Raw genomic sequence first — 14,856 nt, 5'->3', positions numbered from 1 at the left:
CATCCACTTTATCTCTGTGGCGTCCCTTCTCTGACCCCCCCCCCCATCCCGTCATCTGCAGCTATGGACTATGGGCTATGGCCTATGGACTATGTGCTGTGGGCTATGGACTATGGACTTTGGGCTATGGGCAATGGGATGTGTATGAGATTTTGAGTTCATGCCTAATCATTACTATTACCGTCTTCTCCTCTCTTGTTCTTCTTCATCCACTTTATCTCTGTGGCGTCCCTTCTCTGACCCCCCCCCATCCCGTCATCTGCAGCTATGGACTATGGGCTATGGCCTATGGACTATGTGCTGTGGGCTATGGACTATGGACTTTGGGCTATGGGCAATGAGATGTGTATGAGATTTGGAGTTCATGCCTAATCATTACTATTACCGTCTTCTCCTCTCTTGTTCTTCTTCATCCACTTTATCTCTGTGGCATCCCTTCTCTGACCCCCCCATCCCGTCATCTGCAGCTATGGACTATGGGCTATGGCCTATGGACTGTGGGCTATGGCCTATGGACTGTGGGCTATGGACTATGGGATGTGTATGAAATTTTGAGTTCATGCCTCACCACGTCTATTACCGCCTTCTCCTCTCTTGTTCTTCTTCATCCACTTTATCTCTGTGGCCTCTCTTCTCTGACCCCCCACTCTTACCTTTCACACTAATTAATCCTTAGAGAAGATTATGAGGAGCCCCCGTCTATCCCATCATCTGCAGCATTACAGAATCCTCTGACATAGTTCTTCCATTATCAAATGAGGATTTCAGACGAAGGATCTCGGACACCCAGGGCTCAGGAAAAGTGCTTAGAATAATCGTATCTGGAGAAAACAGTTCAAAGCAGGTTATTTGGCGCCAGTTTCCTCACGTAGTGTCTGTCGGCATCCATTTCTTATAATAGCAGCTTAGCTGTGATGCAAGACCCTTACATAGCAAAGGTCATATCTATGGTAGGCTTTTGGCTCCTGTAGGTTAGGGATAAAGTCTAGGTTGTAGGTGATGCTTAGACACAGATATGGGTTTAAGGCCAATGTTACACAAAGAGGTTAAGAGTTAGGGTTTTAAAAATAGAGGCTTGGAGGAAAGAGAACATCAGACATAGGCGTTGGGGGTTTAGGGATAGAGGGTAGGTTCAAGGCTAATGTTAGGCACAGAGGTTAGGTTGAAGGTTCAGGGTTAGAGGCTAGGTGTAAGGCCAATGTTACACAAAGAGATTAGGGTTAGCGCTTTAAAAATAGAGGTTTGGAGGAAAGAGAACATCAGACATAGGCGTTGGGGGTTTAGAGATAGAGGCTAGGTTCAAGGCTAATGTTAGGCATAGAGGTTGGGTTGAAGGTTAGGTTCAGGGTTAGAGGCTAGGTTTAGGGCCAATGTTACACAAAGAGGTTAGGGTTAGGGCTTTAAAAATAGAGGTTTGGAGGAAAGAGAACATCAGATATAGGCGTTAGGGGTTTAGGGATAGAGGGTAGGTTCAAGGCTAATGTTAAGCACAGAGGTTGGGTTGAAGGTTCAGGGTTAGAGGCTAGGTGTAAGGCCAATGTTACACAAAGAGGTTAGGGTTAGGGCTTTAAAATTAGAGGCTTGGAGGAAAGAGAACATCAGACATAGGTGTTAGGGGTTTAGGGATAGAGGCTAGGTTCAAGGCTAATGTTAGGCATAGAGGTTGGGTTGAAGGTTAGGTTCAGGGTTAGAGGCTAGGTTTAAGGCCAATGTTACACAAAGAGGTTAAGAGTTAGGGTTTTAAAAATAGAGGCTTGGAGGAAAGAGAACATCAGACATAGGCGTTGGGGGTTTAGGGATAGAGGGTAGGTTCAAGGCTAATGTTAGGCACAGAGGTTGGGTTGAAGGTTCAGGGTTAGAGGCTAGGTGTAAGGCCAATGTTACACAAAGAGATTAGGGTTAGGGCTTTAAAAATAGAGGCTTGGAGGAAAGAGAACATCAGACATAGGCGTTAGGGGTTTAGGGATAGAGGCTAGGTTCAAGGCTAATGTTAGGCATAGAGGTTGGGTTTAAGGTTAGGTTTAGGGTTAGGGGCCAGGTTTAAGGCCAATGTTACACAAAGAGGTTAGGGTTAGGGCTTTAAAAATAGAGGTTTGGAGGAAAGAGAACATCAGACATAGACGTTGGGGGTTTAGAGATAGAGGCTAGGTCCAAGGCTACTGTTAGGCATAGAGGTTGGGTTGAAGGTTAGGTTCAGGGTTAGAGGCTAGGTGTAAGGCCAATGTTACACAAAGAGGTTAGGGTTAGGGCTTTAAAAATAGAGGCTTGGAGGAAAGAGAACATCAGACATAGGTGTTAGGGGTTTAGAGATAGAGGCTAGGTTCAAGGCTAATGTTAGGCATAGAGGTTGGGTTGAAGGTTAGGTTCAGGGTTAGAGGCTAGGTTTAAAACCAATGTTACACAAAGAGGTTAGGGCTTTAAAAATAGAGGATTGGAGGAAAGAGAGCATCAGACATAGGTGTTAGGGGTTTAGAGATAGAGGCTAAGTTGAAAGTTAGGGATGGGGGTTAGAGGTTTAAAGACACACACTAAAGACGTGACAGCCGACAAATTGGTGGTCTACCTTCAAAACAGACCTAAAAGTTGTCAAGGTCCCACGGGCTGAGGCTGAATTGGCCGCGGCTTACAGAATTTCTTGGAGACCATTTACTGCGTGATGTGCTCATTTGCACAGGAGAAACTAAGTCTACGTCTAAGATCAGGGTGCAGTTAAGGATAGTGGTTAAATGTTTGCTGACTGAGGCAAGGTTGAAGGCTAAGATTTGACGTAGAGGTTAGGGGGTGTAGATATAGAGGCTAGTTTGAAGGCTAACCTTCGGCATTAGGGTTCGGTTGGAGGTTAGTCTTAGGTCTTGGAGATAGGTTATGCTTGGGTTCAGGGGCGAACTGACAACTCATTGGGCCACCGGGCAATAGGGGATCATGGGGCCCCTGTGTCCTTGCCCAAACTCAAAAAAGCCTATGAAAAAGGTACCCCTACTGACCCTGGGCCCTCGGGCAGTGCCCAACTTTCCAGATGGTCAGTCTGCCCCTGCTTGGGTTTAAGGGCTGGGGTTAGAACTCCCTTTAGGTTCTTGGGCTAGAGATGAGGTTAGGTTTGAGTTTTGGTTAGAGGTTAGAGTTTGGGTAATGGTAAACCAACTTCTCCTTTCACGTGTTGACAAAGAATTTTCGCTTGGACAGTAACAGGATCTACACTCTCCCATTGCCATGGCAACAGGCTTCTGCCATCTAGCAGTAGCCATGGCTACCAGGTTTGCTGCTTCCTTGACAACAGACTACAGTCTGAAACAAAGACCCCACCACCTTTCCTACAGACTCATCCATCTTCTCATGGCGTCCACTTATTTCCATAAAGATGGGATCTGCCCCTCTCAGCAACTCAATTAAAGTGAAAGTATTATTGGGTTACTAATATAAAATTCAACATTTCATGAGATGACCAGAACAGATGGTATTAAAAAGGACACAGGTGGTGGTGGAGAAGGGGAAGGTATTTTCCATTTTCCACCACACAGTTGACTTCCTGTTCAGAAAATCTATACAACCAGCCGTTCTTCCAATGGGAACCAAGAATGCCCACGTTGCGCCCCCCAGGGCCTGGGAAAAGCCTTGCATTTTGGGGCAGGTTGTTGCAACCTACTGAAATTCAGCCCTTTTATTTTAGTTTTGGTTTCTCGTTAACGAATTTGTTCATTTTGACTCCCAACCCCGAGAGTTGGCTTTACACTTTAATGGAAGCTGTAAACAGCATTATTGTAATTCCACCATTGCCATTGCTGGGTAATGTCTACTAGTGATGAGATGTAAACCAATCCGGGTGACCGGACACCATGTTCACAGATGGTAAATGTCAATATTTAATGTCCTGTATATCGATGACACTCTTCAATTGGAGATGAGTCAGCAGCGTTTTATTGAGCAAATCGAGTCTCATTAAATGCCTGTGTGCGTTCAGCGACCTCCGACGTGACGTTATAGACGCCGGCCGTGTCGGAAACTAATGTCCATTTGATGTTCAGAAGGAATAGTGTTCTTGCCATTGCTGACTGGATAATGACTTGATCAGAGGGAGTGGGCTGGACTGTAAACGTTTCATGAAGACACATGGAGACAATCTGTGACAGTCTGTGACCCAGATAAATCAGATTTACCAACAGCTTCCCTCCACCGAAATATCTCATCCCTCAACAGACAGAAAACGCCAAGAGCCCCGTCACCCAATCTCCTCCATAATCCCCCTTCCCCATTGCTCACTCCAATTCTCCTCCATAACTCCTTCTCTCTACACATTCCCTCTTTCCTTATATTTCCCCCTCATGCTCTCTCCCTCTCTGTCCTCAACCCACCCCTCTCTCCTTCTTCCCCCCATGTCCCTCCTTCCTTCCTCCCTCCTATTTACTCTTTCTACTCCTTCCTTTCATTCATTCTCTCTTTATCTCCTTTTTCCCCTCCTCTCTATTTCTCTGCACCCTTCTTTCCCTTCAATTTCTCTCCCCCACCTTCTTCTCTCTTTCCCCCTTTCCTCCTTCTCTCTCCCCTAAATGTTTCTCTCTCTCCCCCCCTTATCTGTTTCCCGCCCCCCACATTCTTCCATCTCCACCCTTACCTCCTTCTCTCTCTCCCAAATTCTTCTCTCTATCCCTCTTATCTCATTTTCTCTCTGCCCCCCACATTCTTCTCTCTCTTCCACCACATTCTTCTCTTCCCCCTTTACTTCCTTCTCTCTCCCCCCAGTTTCTTCTTTCTTCCCTCTTACCTCCTTCACTTTCTCCCAACAATCTCCTCTCTTCCTCTTTTGCCTCCTTCTCTCTCCATTTTCTTCTTTCTCTCCCCCAACCACATCCGTCTCTCTCCCTCTCTCACCCTCACCGTCTTCTCTTTCTCCTCCTTACTTCCTTCTCTCTCCCCCCACATTCTCCTTTCATCTTACCTCCATCTCTCTCCCCCCACATTCTCCTTTTACCTTACCTCCGTCTCTCTCCCCCCACATTCACCTTTCACCTTACCTCCGTCTCTCTCCCCCCACATTTGCCTTTCACCTTACCTCCTTCTCTCTCCCCCCACATTCGCCTTTCATCTTACCTCCTTCTCTCTCCCCCCACATTCTCCTTTCTTCTTACCTCCTTCTCTCTCCCCCCACATTCGCCTTTCACCTTATCTTCTTCTCTCTCCCCCCACATTCTCCTTTCTTCTTACCTCCGTCTCTCTCCCCCCCACATTCACCTTTCACCTTACCTCCTTCTCTCTCCCCCCACATTCACCTTTCACCTTACCTCCGTCTCTCTCCCCCCACATTCTCCTTTCACCTTACCTCCTTCTCTCTCCCCCCACATTCACCTTTCACCTTACCTCCGTCTCTCTCCCCCCACATTCTCCTTTCACCTTATCTTCTTCTCTCTCCCCCCACATTCTCCTTTCACTCTACCTCCTTCTCTGTCCCCCCACATTCGTCTTTCACCTTATCGCCTTCTCTTTCCCCCCACATTCTCCTTTCACTCTACCTCCTTCTCTCTCCCCCCACATTCTCTGTTCACTCTACCTCCTTCTCTTTCCCCCCACATTCTCCTTTCACTCTACCTCCTTCTCTCTCCCCCCACATTCTCTGTTCACTCTACCTCCTTCTCTCTCCCTCCACATTCTCCTTTCACTCTACCACCTTCTCTCTCCCCCCACATTCTCTGTTCACTCTACCTCCTTCTCTCTCCCCCCACATTCTCCTTTCACTCTACCTCCTTCTCTCTCCCCCCACAATCTCTGTTCACTCTACCTCCTTCTCTCTCCCTCCACATTCTCCTTTCACTCTACCACCTTCTCTCTCTCCCCACATTCGCCTTTCACCTCACCTCCTTCTCTCTCCCCCCACATTCACCTTTCATCTTACCTCCTTCTGTCTCCCCTCAAATTCTTCTCTTTTCCCCTTCCCTCCTCCTTTTGCCACCCACATTCTTCTTTCTTTTCCCCTTTCTTCTTTTTCCCCCCCAGGGGCGGACTGACAACTCATGGGGCCCCCAGGCAATAGGGGATCATGGGGCCCCGTGTCCTTGCCCAAACTCAAAAAAGCCTATGAAAAAGGTACCAGGGGCATCTCATGGGGCCCCTTACTGACCCAGGGCCCTCGGGCAGTGCCCGAGTTTCCAAATGGTCAGTCCGCCCCTGCTCCCCCCACATTCTCCTTTTACCTCACCTCCTTCTCTCTCCTCCCAAATTCTTCCCTTTTCCCCTTACATCTTTTTTTTTGCCCCCACATTCTTCTCTCTCTCTCCCCTTTCCTCTTTCTCTCCCACTTCCTCTGTACCCCCCCCCCCACATTCTTCCCTCCCTCCCCCTTACCTCCTTCCTTTTGCCTCCATATTCTCCCTTCACCTTGCCTCCTTCTCTCTCCTCCCAAATTCTTCTTTTTTCCCCTACCTTCTTTTCTTCCCCCCCATATTATTATCTCTCTCCTCTTACATCTTTCTCCCCCCCCCCCCCACATGCACACATTCTTTCCTCTCTCCCCACATTCTTCACTCCCCCCCCCTTTACCTCCCTCCTTCTCCCACTTACCTAATGCTCTACCCCGCATATTCTTCTGCCCACCCCCCACCTCCTTCTATATATAAAGGGGATAGGAGATGAGTCCATGTCAAGGATTTATAAGTCCAGGATTTCTCCCATCCCTCTCAGTCTGTGACATGCTGTAACATATTGGTCATCTGTGTTCACCGTTGGTTCCTTTCCGTTTGCGGAGTTCCTCCGCAGTTTTACACGCGCTGTCATCCATCATTACAGCTGGTCTTCCTATGCAGAAGCAGAATTATGGCCGGTGCTTAGGCATAGCGATGGCATCCATCAAACCTTGGGCCCAGGCTTTGTCGTTTATGGCTGGATACGCCGCTGTCCAGCCAAACTCTGTTTATAGTGAGGTGCCACGCGTTTCGTGTTCCTCTGAGCGGAGCACTTGGCAAAAGCCAGATGGGAGCCAAAGCAGAAAGCCGAGACAAATGTACTCAGTTCTATCCTGGCAATGCCATAAAAATGACTTACTGCATAGACCGCGATCCATGCGCAATACCGCAAGCCAAATCTGCATTTAAGTGTCATTCGCTACTATGAGATGAATGGTCTACCAGAACAAATACCAACATAAAACAGAACTGCCGGCAGATGTGAACAATTCGTATCCATTTGTTCCACACAGTTACTCTGACGGAGCGATGTTCTGCAGATCTCTAGAGGGGTCGGCGATGCAATAATCTGCAGAATATATCACTATGGATCTCTCAGGAGGGGGATGGGATGAAGCAATTTTGTGCAGATCTCTAGAGATGTCAGTGATGGAATAATTTGCAAAATATATCAATATGTGTCTCTTGGGGGAGTGGCGCGATGTTCTGCAGATCTATCTATGATGCTCTTTTGGTAATTATAACCTCTTTCTCTCTCTCTTGCAGCTCCGAGCTAATAATGATCTGCCTTCCGCCAACCAGGCCTCCCTGAATGAGGAGAAGGGTAAGTACGCCTTGTATCTCACCCTCCGCCATTGGGGCACCCCACCGGTAGACACCTACTGTAATCATGGAAGCCGTTAACACATATATTTCCAATTTGAAGCTTTCAGGCCATTAGTCAGCAGGCAGAGAACAAACCAGAACTAGGCTTAAATACAAGGGAGAAGGTGGAGAGCAGAGGTGAGTGTCGCCAATTCAGTTCTGCATCTCTCTAGGTGTCCCTCTGATAGTCTCACATTTCACGCTTTTGTGTTTGGGAAGTGCTTAGGTAGCACGTGGTATTGAGTGCTGTTTCCCATGGCCATTCATATGGAGTTGCCCCCTTGGCCATTCATATAGAGTTGCCATCCTTCCTCCATAGCCATTAATATGGAGTTGCCCCCTTTCCCTAATGGCCATTAATATAGAGTTGCCCCCCCATTCCTCCATAGCCATTCATATAGAGTTGCCACCCTTCCTCCATAGCCATTAATATGGAGTTGTCCCCCTTCCCCCATGGTCATTCATATAGAGTTGCCCCCCTTCCTCCATAGCCATTAATATGGAGTTGCCCCCTTTCCCCAATGGCCATTAATATAGAGTTGCCCCCCCCATTCCTCCATAGCCATTAATATGGAGTTGCCCCCTTGCTCCATGGCCATTAATATGGAGTTTCCCCTCTGGCCATTAATGTAGAGTTGCCCATCTTCCTCCATGGCCATTAATATAGATTTGCCCTCCTTCCCCATGACCATTAATATAGAGTTGCCCCCCTTCCTCCATATCTATTAATATGAAGTTGACCCCCTTACTCCATGGCCATTCATATGGAGTTGCACCTCTTCCTCCATGGCCATTAATATGGACTTGCCCCCCTTCCTCCATGGTCGTTAATATGAAGTTGCCCCCTTTCCCCCATGGCCATTACCCCCCCTTGATCCATAGCCATCAATATGGAGTTGTTCCCCTTGTTCCATGGCCATCAATATGGAGTTGCCCCCCTTCCTCCATGGCCATTAATGTAGAGTTGCCCCTCTTCCTCCATAGCCATTATTATGGAGTTACCCTCCTTCCTCCATGGTCATTAATATGGAGTTGCCCCCCTTCCCCTATGGCCATTAATACAGAGTCCCCCCCTTCCTCCATAGCTATTAATATGGAGTTGCCCCCTTCCTCCATAGCCATTAATATTGAGTTGCCCCCCTTGCTCCATGGTCATTTATATGGAGTTTCCCTCCGAGCTCCATGACCATTAATATGGAGTTGTCCCCCTTCCCCAATGGCCATTAATATAGAGTTGCCCCTCTTCCTCCAAAGCGATTATTATGGAGTTGCCCCCCTTGCTCAATAGTCTTTAATATGGAGTTGTCCCCCTTGCTCCATGGCCATCAATATGGAGTTGCCCCTCTTCCCCCATGGCCATTAATATGGAGTTGACCCCCTTCCACCATGGCCATTAATATGTAGTTGCCCCCCTATCTCCATGGCCATCAATACGGAGTTGCCCCTCTTCCCCCATGGCCATTAATATAGAGTTGCCCCCCTTCCACCATCGACATTAATATAGAGTTACCCCCCTTCTTCCATAGCCAATTGATATGGAGTTGCTCCCCTTGCTCCATGGCCATTAATATGGAGTTGTCCCTGCCCCCATGACCATAAATATAGAGTCCCCCCCCTTAATTATAATGGAATTGACCTGCCTCCCCAATGGCCATTACCATGTAGTTGTTTCTCTTCCCCATGGCCATTATTATGGAGTTACCTCCTTTATTTATCATTAATATGGAGTTGCCCCCCATGACCATTAATATGGAGTTGCAAATCCATGGCCATTATTATGGAGTTGCCTCCTTTCCGTCATGGACATGTTAACAGGTGGGAGATCAATCTGCCACTGCTCAAGGAACTCATTTGAATTAATTCTAGGGTTCTAGAGAACCCTAGTTGAGAACGGTTGATAAAGAGGGTTCCAAATAACTTATTACACCTGGTTTGAGGGACCCAGATTTTCCAATATGGACATCTGTTCTGGTGACAACTCTATGGATTCTCTAAGAGTGGATTTCCCCAACTTTGAAGGGTCTGTGAAGATTCTCAGTTATCCAGGTCATGGTATATCTAGTAGTAGTTAATCACATTCAACTATAGAAGTGACTTGGAGAAGATACCAGATGTCTTCAACATTACAGAACAAGTCAAGTTGAATGTAACTAACTACTGCTAGCGATACCTAATTCCCTCTTTCCCAGCAGGACTGGAATTGAAAAAGAGAAGGTAAGTGAAAAGGAGTCTTTTTAGGTGAATATAGGAGGAGTTTTGGGGATGATTTGGAAGGATAGGAAAGTTTTTCAGGTGACCATCTCTGGACATAGCTAATAAGGTTTTACGGGTACTTTCTCCTTCCTCATAGGTCCTTTAAGGTCAATCTTGGCTTTTTCTTCTGCAGACAAACCTGGGAAGTCGGAGACGGTGGAAGAGGAAATTGATATCGACCTCAACGCCCCAGAGACAGAAAAGGCAGCCCTGGCCATCCAGAACAAGTTTCGCCGCTTCCAGAAAAAGAAACCAAACCCAAGCTCGTGAGGAGGACGGCTCCATCCTTGACCTCAACACTGCCCTGTACGACATACACTGTGCGCAGGCTCGCCTACTTCTTCCACTTTCTTTTCTATGAAGGGCAAGCCAAGTAACAACAGGGCTCAGCTCCCCTCCCCTTCCCCCACACTTCTCCCTCCCCTGTCCCATTAAATTATTATGAATGCTGATCTTTTAAACTGAGCCCGTGCCCCCCAACAGGTTGACCACAGTTCGGCCATCTTGTATTTGCTCCTTGCTCCGAGTGTAGCTGGAGGGATCGATGGAGGAAAGAAGAGTTTTCTATGAAATAGGCTGAATAGTGAGGTCTTATCTTGTATGAAGGACCACAGTGGTCCCCTTTCTTCTTAAGGCATGTTCTTATATAGCATATATTATATTTAAATATTTATTATATAGAATTGAATGAATATAGACCATCTTGGTGGCCATCTTCTTTTCACCCATAATTGCCTTATTCCACCTCGTTCCAACATCATGCAAATTAGAGCCTCCCCTCTGACCCCATCCACCCATTTGCTCCACCCCTGAGGAGATGTAAACTTGGTTGCCCCACCAAAAATGATAACTTGAGAGATTCTGGGCTCATGTGTTGGAATTGTCCCTCATGTAATATCTTTTGATGAGTCTGAATACATTTTGCACAAAAGGGTCAGTTTGCAAAGCTATAAGGCATGCGTTATTTGTCATAACTGTACGTCTTCACAGCATATGCATGCGTTATAGCTTTGTGAATAGGTACCTTTATGTGGTACAAATGGCTGACGTTCTCTTTCATAGAAACAGGTTGGCCTGACTCAGGTGAGAGTCAGACCTAGGCTGTTCATTTTTGGTCTCTGTTTAAAACTTGTATATCCCTCAAACAGTGCTGGGACAAGGTACTTTAGCAGCCAAAGTGGTAGGGCCAAAGTGCATCCTTCCCATCTCCCCCATGGACTGTGAACTACTCCAGCTGCATAGGTTGCAGGACCTGCCTTTTTTGCACCCCCCCCCCCCTCCTGCTGAAGTGCCCAAATTGGCCGCCCCTCTTGCCCACACCTTGGCTCAGCCCTGCCACTTAAAGTCTCCACCTTCTGAAGAGCCCATGGCAGATGCCCCTCCTGCCAACCCTTTGGCCCTGCCCCTTAAAGTCCCCACCTGCAGAAGAGCCCAAAGCAGCTGCCTCTCCTGCCAACCCCTTGACCCAATCCAGCCCTTAGGTCCCCACCTTCTGAAGAGCCCAAAGCAGCCGCCCCTCCTGCCAATCCCTTGGCCCAGCCCTGCCCCTTAAAGTCCCCACCTTCTGAAGAACGCATGGCAGCCACCTCTCCTGCCAACCCCTTGACCCAATCCCGCCCTTAGGTCCCCACCTTCTGAAGAGCCCAAAGCAGCCGCCCCTCCTGCCAATCCCTTGGCCCATCCCTGCCCTTAAAGTCCCCACCTTCTGAAGAACCCAAAGCAGCTGCCCCGCCTGCCAATCCCTTGACCCAGCCCTGCCCTTAAAGTCCCCACCTTCTGAAGAACCCAAGGCAGCTTCCCCTCCTGCCAACCCCTTGACCAACCCTGCCCTTAGGTCCCTACCTTCTGAAGAGCCCAAGGCAGCCACCCCTCCTGCCAACCAATTAGGCCAGACCTACCCTTAAAGTCTCTACCTTCTGAAGAGGCCAAGGTAGATGCCTCTTCTGCCAACCTCTTGACCCAGCCTTCCCTTCAAGTCCCCACCTTCTGAAAAGCCCAAGGTGTCTAGACGCCTGTGCTGCCATCCTCTTGACCCAGCTCTGTCTTTAAAGTTCCCACCTTCTGAAGATCCAGGTTGCAGGTCCTGCCTTTTTTTGCATCCCCCTCTCCTGCTGAAATGTCCAAAGTGGTCGCCCTTCTTGCTCACTTCTTGGCCTAACCCTGCCACTTAAAGTCCCCATCTTTCGAAGAGCCCATGACAGCCGCCCCTCCTGCCAACCCCTTGACTCAGCCCTGCCCTTAGGTCCCCACCTTCTGAAGAGCCCAAATTGGGCACCCCTCCTGTCCACCCCTTGTCCCAGCCCTGTCCTTAGGTCTCCACCTTCTGAAGTGCCCAAGGCGGCCACCCTTGCTGCCCACCCCTTGACCCAGCCCTGCCACTTAAAGTCTCCACCTCCTGAAGAGCCCATGGCGGCCGCCCCTCCTGCCAACCCCTTGACCCAACCCTGACCTTAAGTCCCCACCTTCTGAAGAGCTCAAGGCAACCGACCCTCCTGCCAACCCTCTAACCCTCTCCTGCTTGCTCACTTCTTGGCCCAGCCCTGCCACTTAAAGTCCCCACCTTCTGAAGAACCCATGCAGCTGCCCCTTCTGCCAACCCCTTGACTCAGCCCTGCCCTTAGGTCTCCACCTTCTGAAGAGCCCAAGGCGACTGCCCAACCCTTGACCCAGCTCTGTCCTTAGGTCTCCACCCTCTGAAGTGCCCAAGGCGGCCGCCCCTCCTGCCCACCCCTTGACCCAGCCCTGTCCTTAGGTCTCCACCCTCTGAAGTGCCCAAGGCGGCCGCCCCTCCTGCCCACCCCTTGACCCAGCCCTGTCCTTAGGTCTCCATCCTCTGAAGTGCCCAAGGTGGCCGCCCCTCCTGCCCACCCCTTGACCCAGCCCTGTAATTAGGTCCACACCTTCTGAAGAGCTCAAGGCGACTGCGCAACCCTTGACCCAGCCCTGTCCTTAGGTCCCCACCTTCTGAAGAGCCCAAGGCGACTGCCCAACCCTTGACCCAGCCCTGCCCTTAAAGCCCCCACCTTCTGGAGAGCTTAAGGCAGACGCCTCTTCTGCCAGCCTCTTGGACTGACCCTTAAAGTCACCTCTTGCCTGATGCAAACTTTTTGCTCCTCCCCTGCTTAACATCTCTTGGGCTATTCCCAGCAGTAACTGAACGGGATAGGGGAACTCCATTTAAAACAAATCTCCTAAAAATAAGAATTTAAATTTTTTTTTCAGCTGCCAGTTTCTCTGGAAAGAAGCCACTTTGCAATAAGCCATTTTCTGGGGGGAAGTTTATTGGCAAATGTAATGACTTTATTCAAACCGATTGGTGAATATTTCTGAAAGTAAAAGGTCCTCTTTAAACATTTTTTAGATTGATCGCCGTATTGCCTCTTTCCTTTTTTTTTTTTTTTTGCTGACCTGCCTCGGAGAGACTAAGAAGTGATGTCATTCTTGATGATGTTACCCGGCTGTGTTCAAAATGCAAATTTACCCCAATTTTTTTAAAATAATTTAGATGTGGAGTGTGAAGGGCCAGAACCATTGCCAGGTTCATAATGCTTTCTGTGTCCCCATTGGAGGGGGTTTCTCCCAACGTCCTGGTATTTCTGTCTGGGAAGATGAAATTGCCCGAGTAAGGGGGTGTCCCCATTAGGGGGGGTTCTCCCAACTTCCTGGTATTTCTGTCTGGGAAGATGAGAGAAATTGCCCGAGTAAGGGGTGTCCCCATTGGGGGGGGGGGTTCTCCCAACTTCCTGGTATTTCTGTCTGGGAAGATGAGAGAAATTGCCCGAGTAAGGGGGTGTCCCCATTGGGGGGGGGGGGGGTGTTTCTTCCAACTTCCTGGTATTTCTGTCTGGGAAGATGAGAGAAATTGCCCGAGTAAGGACAGCTTTTGAAACCCAACAAAACTTGTAACCCTTCCCCACGTTACATTTTAAAAGTTTGGCTAGAGTTAGTTTGGCTAGTATGGAGATACACCATTGGACCAGCCTGCTGTCAAGCAATGCTGCTCTGCTGCCACCTAATGGTCGGTCATAGGAATTGCAATTTTGTGATTTTTTTTTTATTATTATTATTATTTCTTTTTTTTTCTAGTTCCAGTTCATGCTGTCATGTCAGTTCTGCTGCCAACATATGGCATTTTTAGTCTGCTTATAAAACTCAATGGACCACACCAGAAAAAGAAATACATAGACATACCTAATGAAATCATTTTGATATAAACAGTTTTTGTTAATTTACTGCTTTGATGTTGAGCCTTCTCCTATTAAAAAAAAAGAAAGAAAGACATCTTCGGGTGTTTTAACAAGGCCAAAACAGCGTTCACTGAACGAGCCTATCACAGCCATTTAGAAGTCACTTTTCAATGATTTGACTACAACTGAATTCTGATTGGCTGCTGTGGGTGGCTCTAAACAAAGGATACAGCAGTGTGTGATCTTCTCCTGTAGATTAGAGTCTTATATATCTGTACATTCCATCTGTACTTCTGACACCGTACCATTCATCGGATACACCTCTCCACCCCTGTGATGGTCTCTGGGAACTAATACCCTCTTGGGGGATGTTAGCATGTTTACTTAATAAAATTATTTAAAGTATACAGCAATGTCTTGGTGTCTGTGTCTGTACTAAGAAATGATTTACTATTTCTAAATTTCCTCTCCTGAAATACTCTGCGCTGCTGGAGGACTCCGCTCCTTCCTCTATAACTCCTCTCCTGAAATACTCTGCACTGCTGGAGGACTCCGCTCCTTCCTCTATAACTCCTCTCCTGAAATACTCTGCGCTGCTGGAGGACTCCGCTCCTTCCTCTATAACTCTCCTCTCCTGAAATACTCTGCGCTGCTGGAGGACTCCGCTCCTTCCTCTATAACTCCTCTCCTGAAATACTCTGCGCTGCTGGAGGACTCCGCTCCTTCCTCTATAACTCTCCTCTCCTGAAATACTCTGCGCTGCTGGAGGACTCCGCTCCTTCCTCTATAACTCCTCTCCTGAAATACTCTGCGCTGCTGGAGGACTCCGCTCCTTCCTCTATAACTCCTCTCCTGAAATACTCTGCGCTGCTGGAGGACTC

General features: G+C 48.2%; 1 protein-coding gene and 1 pseudogene across 1 annotated transcript in view; both read left to right on the top strand.

Moving 5' to 3' along the window:
• Positions 1–14,382, top strand: part of PCP4L1 (Purkinje cell protein 4 like 1) — a 60,523-nt gene extending 46,141 nt beyond the window's left edge. The window contains exons 2-3 of the mRNA XM_089665924.1: positions 7,437–7,494; positions 9,922–14,382. Of these exons, the coding sequence (XP_089522050.1) occupies positions 7,437–7,494; positions 9,922–10,058 (195 nt within the window). The 3' untranslated portion in view covers positions 10,059–14,382. The remainder of the gene's footprint in view (positions 1–7,436; positions 7,495–9,921) is intronic.
• Positions 7,561–9,034, top strand: LOC149430918 (uncharacterized; annotated as a pseudogene).
• Positions 14,383–14,856: the final 474 nt, after the last annotated feature.

This window comes from Staurois parvus, unplaced genomic scaffold, assembly GCF_062004578.1.
Source record: "Staurois parvus isolate SC_StPar_1 unplaced genomic scaffold, SC_StPar_1.0 ptg002410l, whole genome shotgun sequence".
NCBI classification, from domain to species: Eukaryota; Metazoa; Chordata; class Amphibia; order Anura; family Ranidae; genus Staurois; species Staurois parvus.
This window is presented reverse-complemented; position numbering and strand designations above follow the sequence as displayed.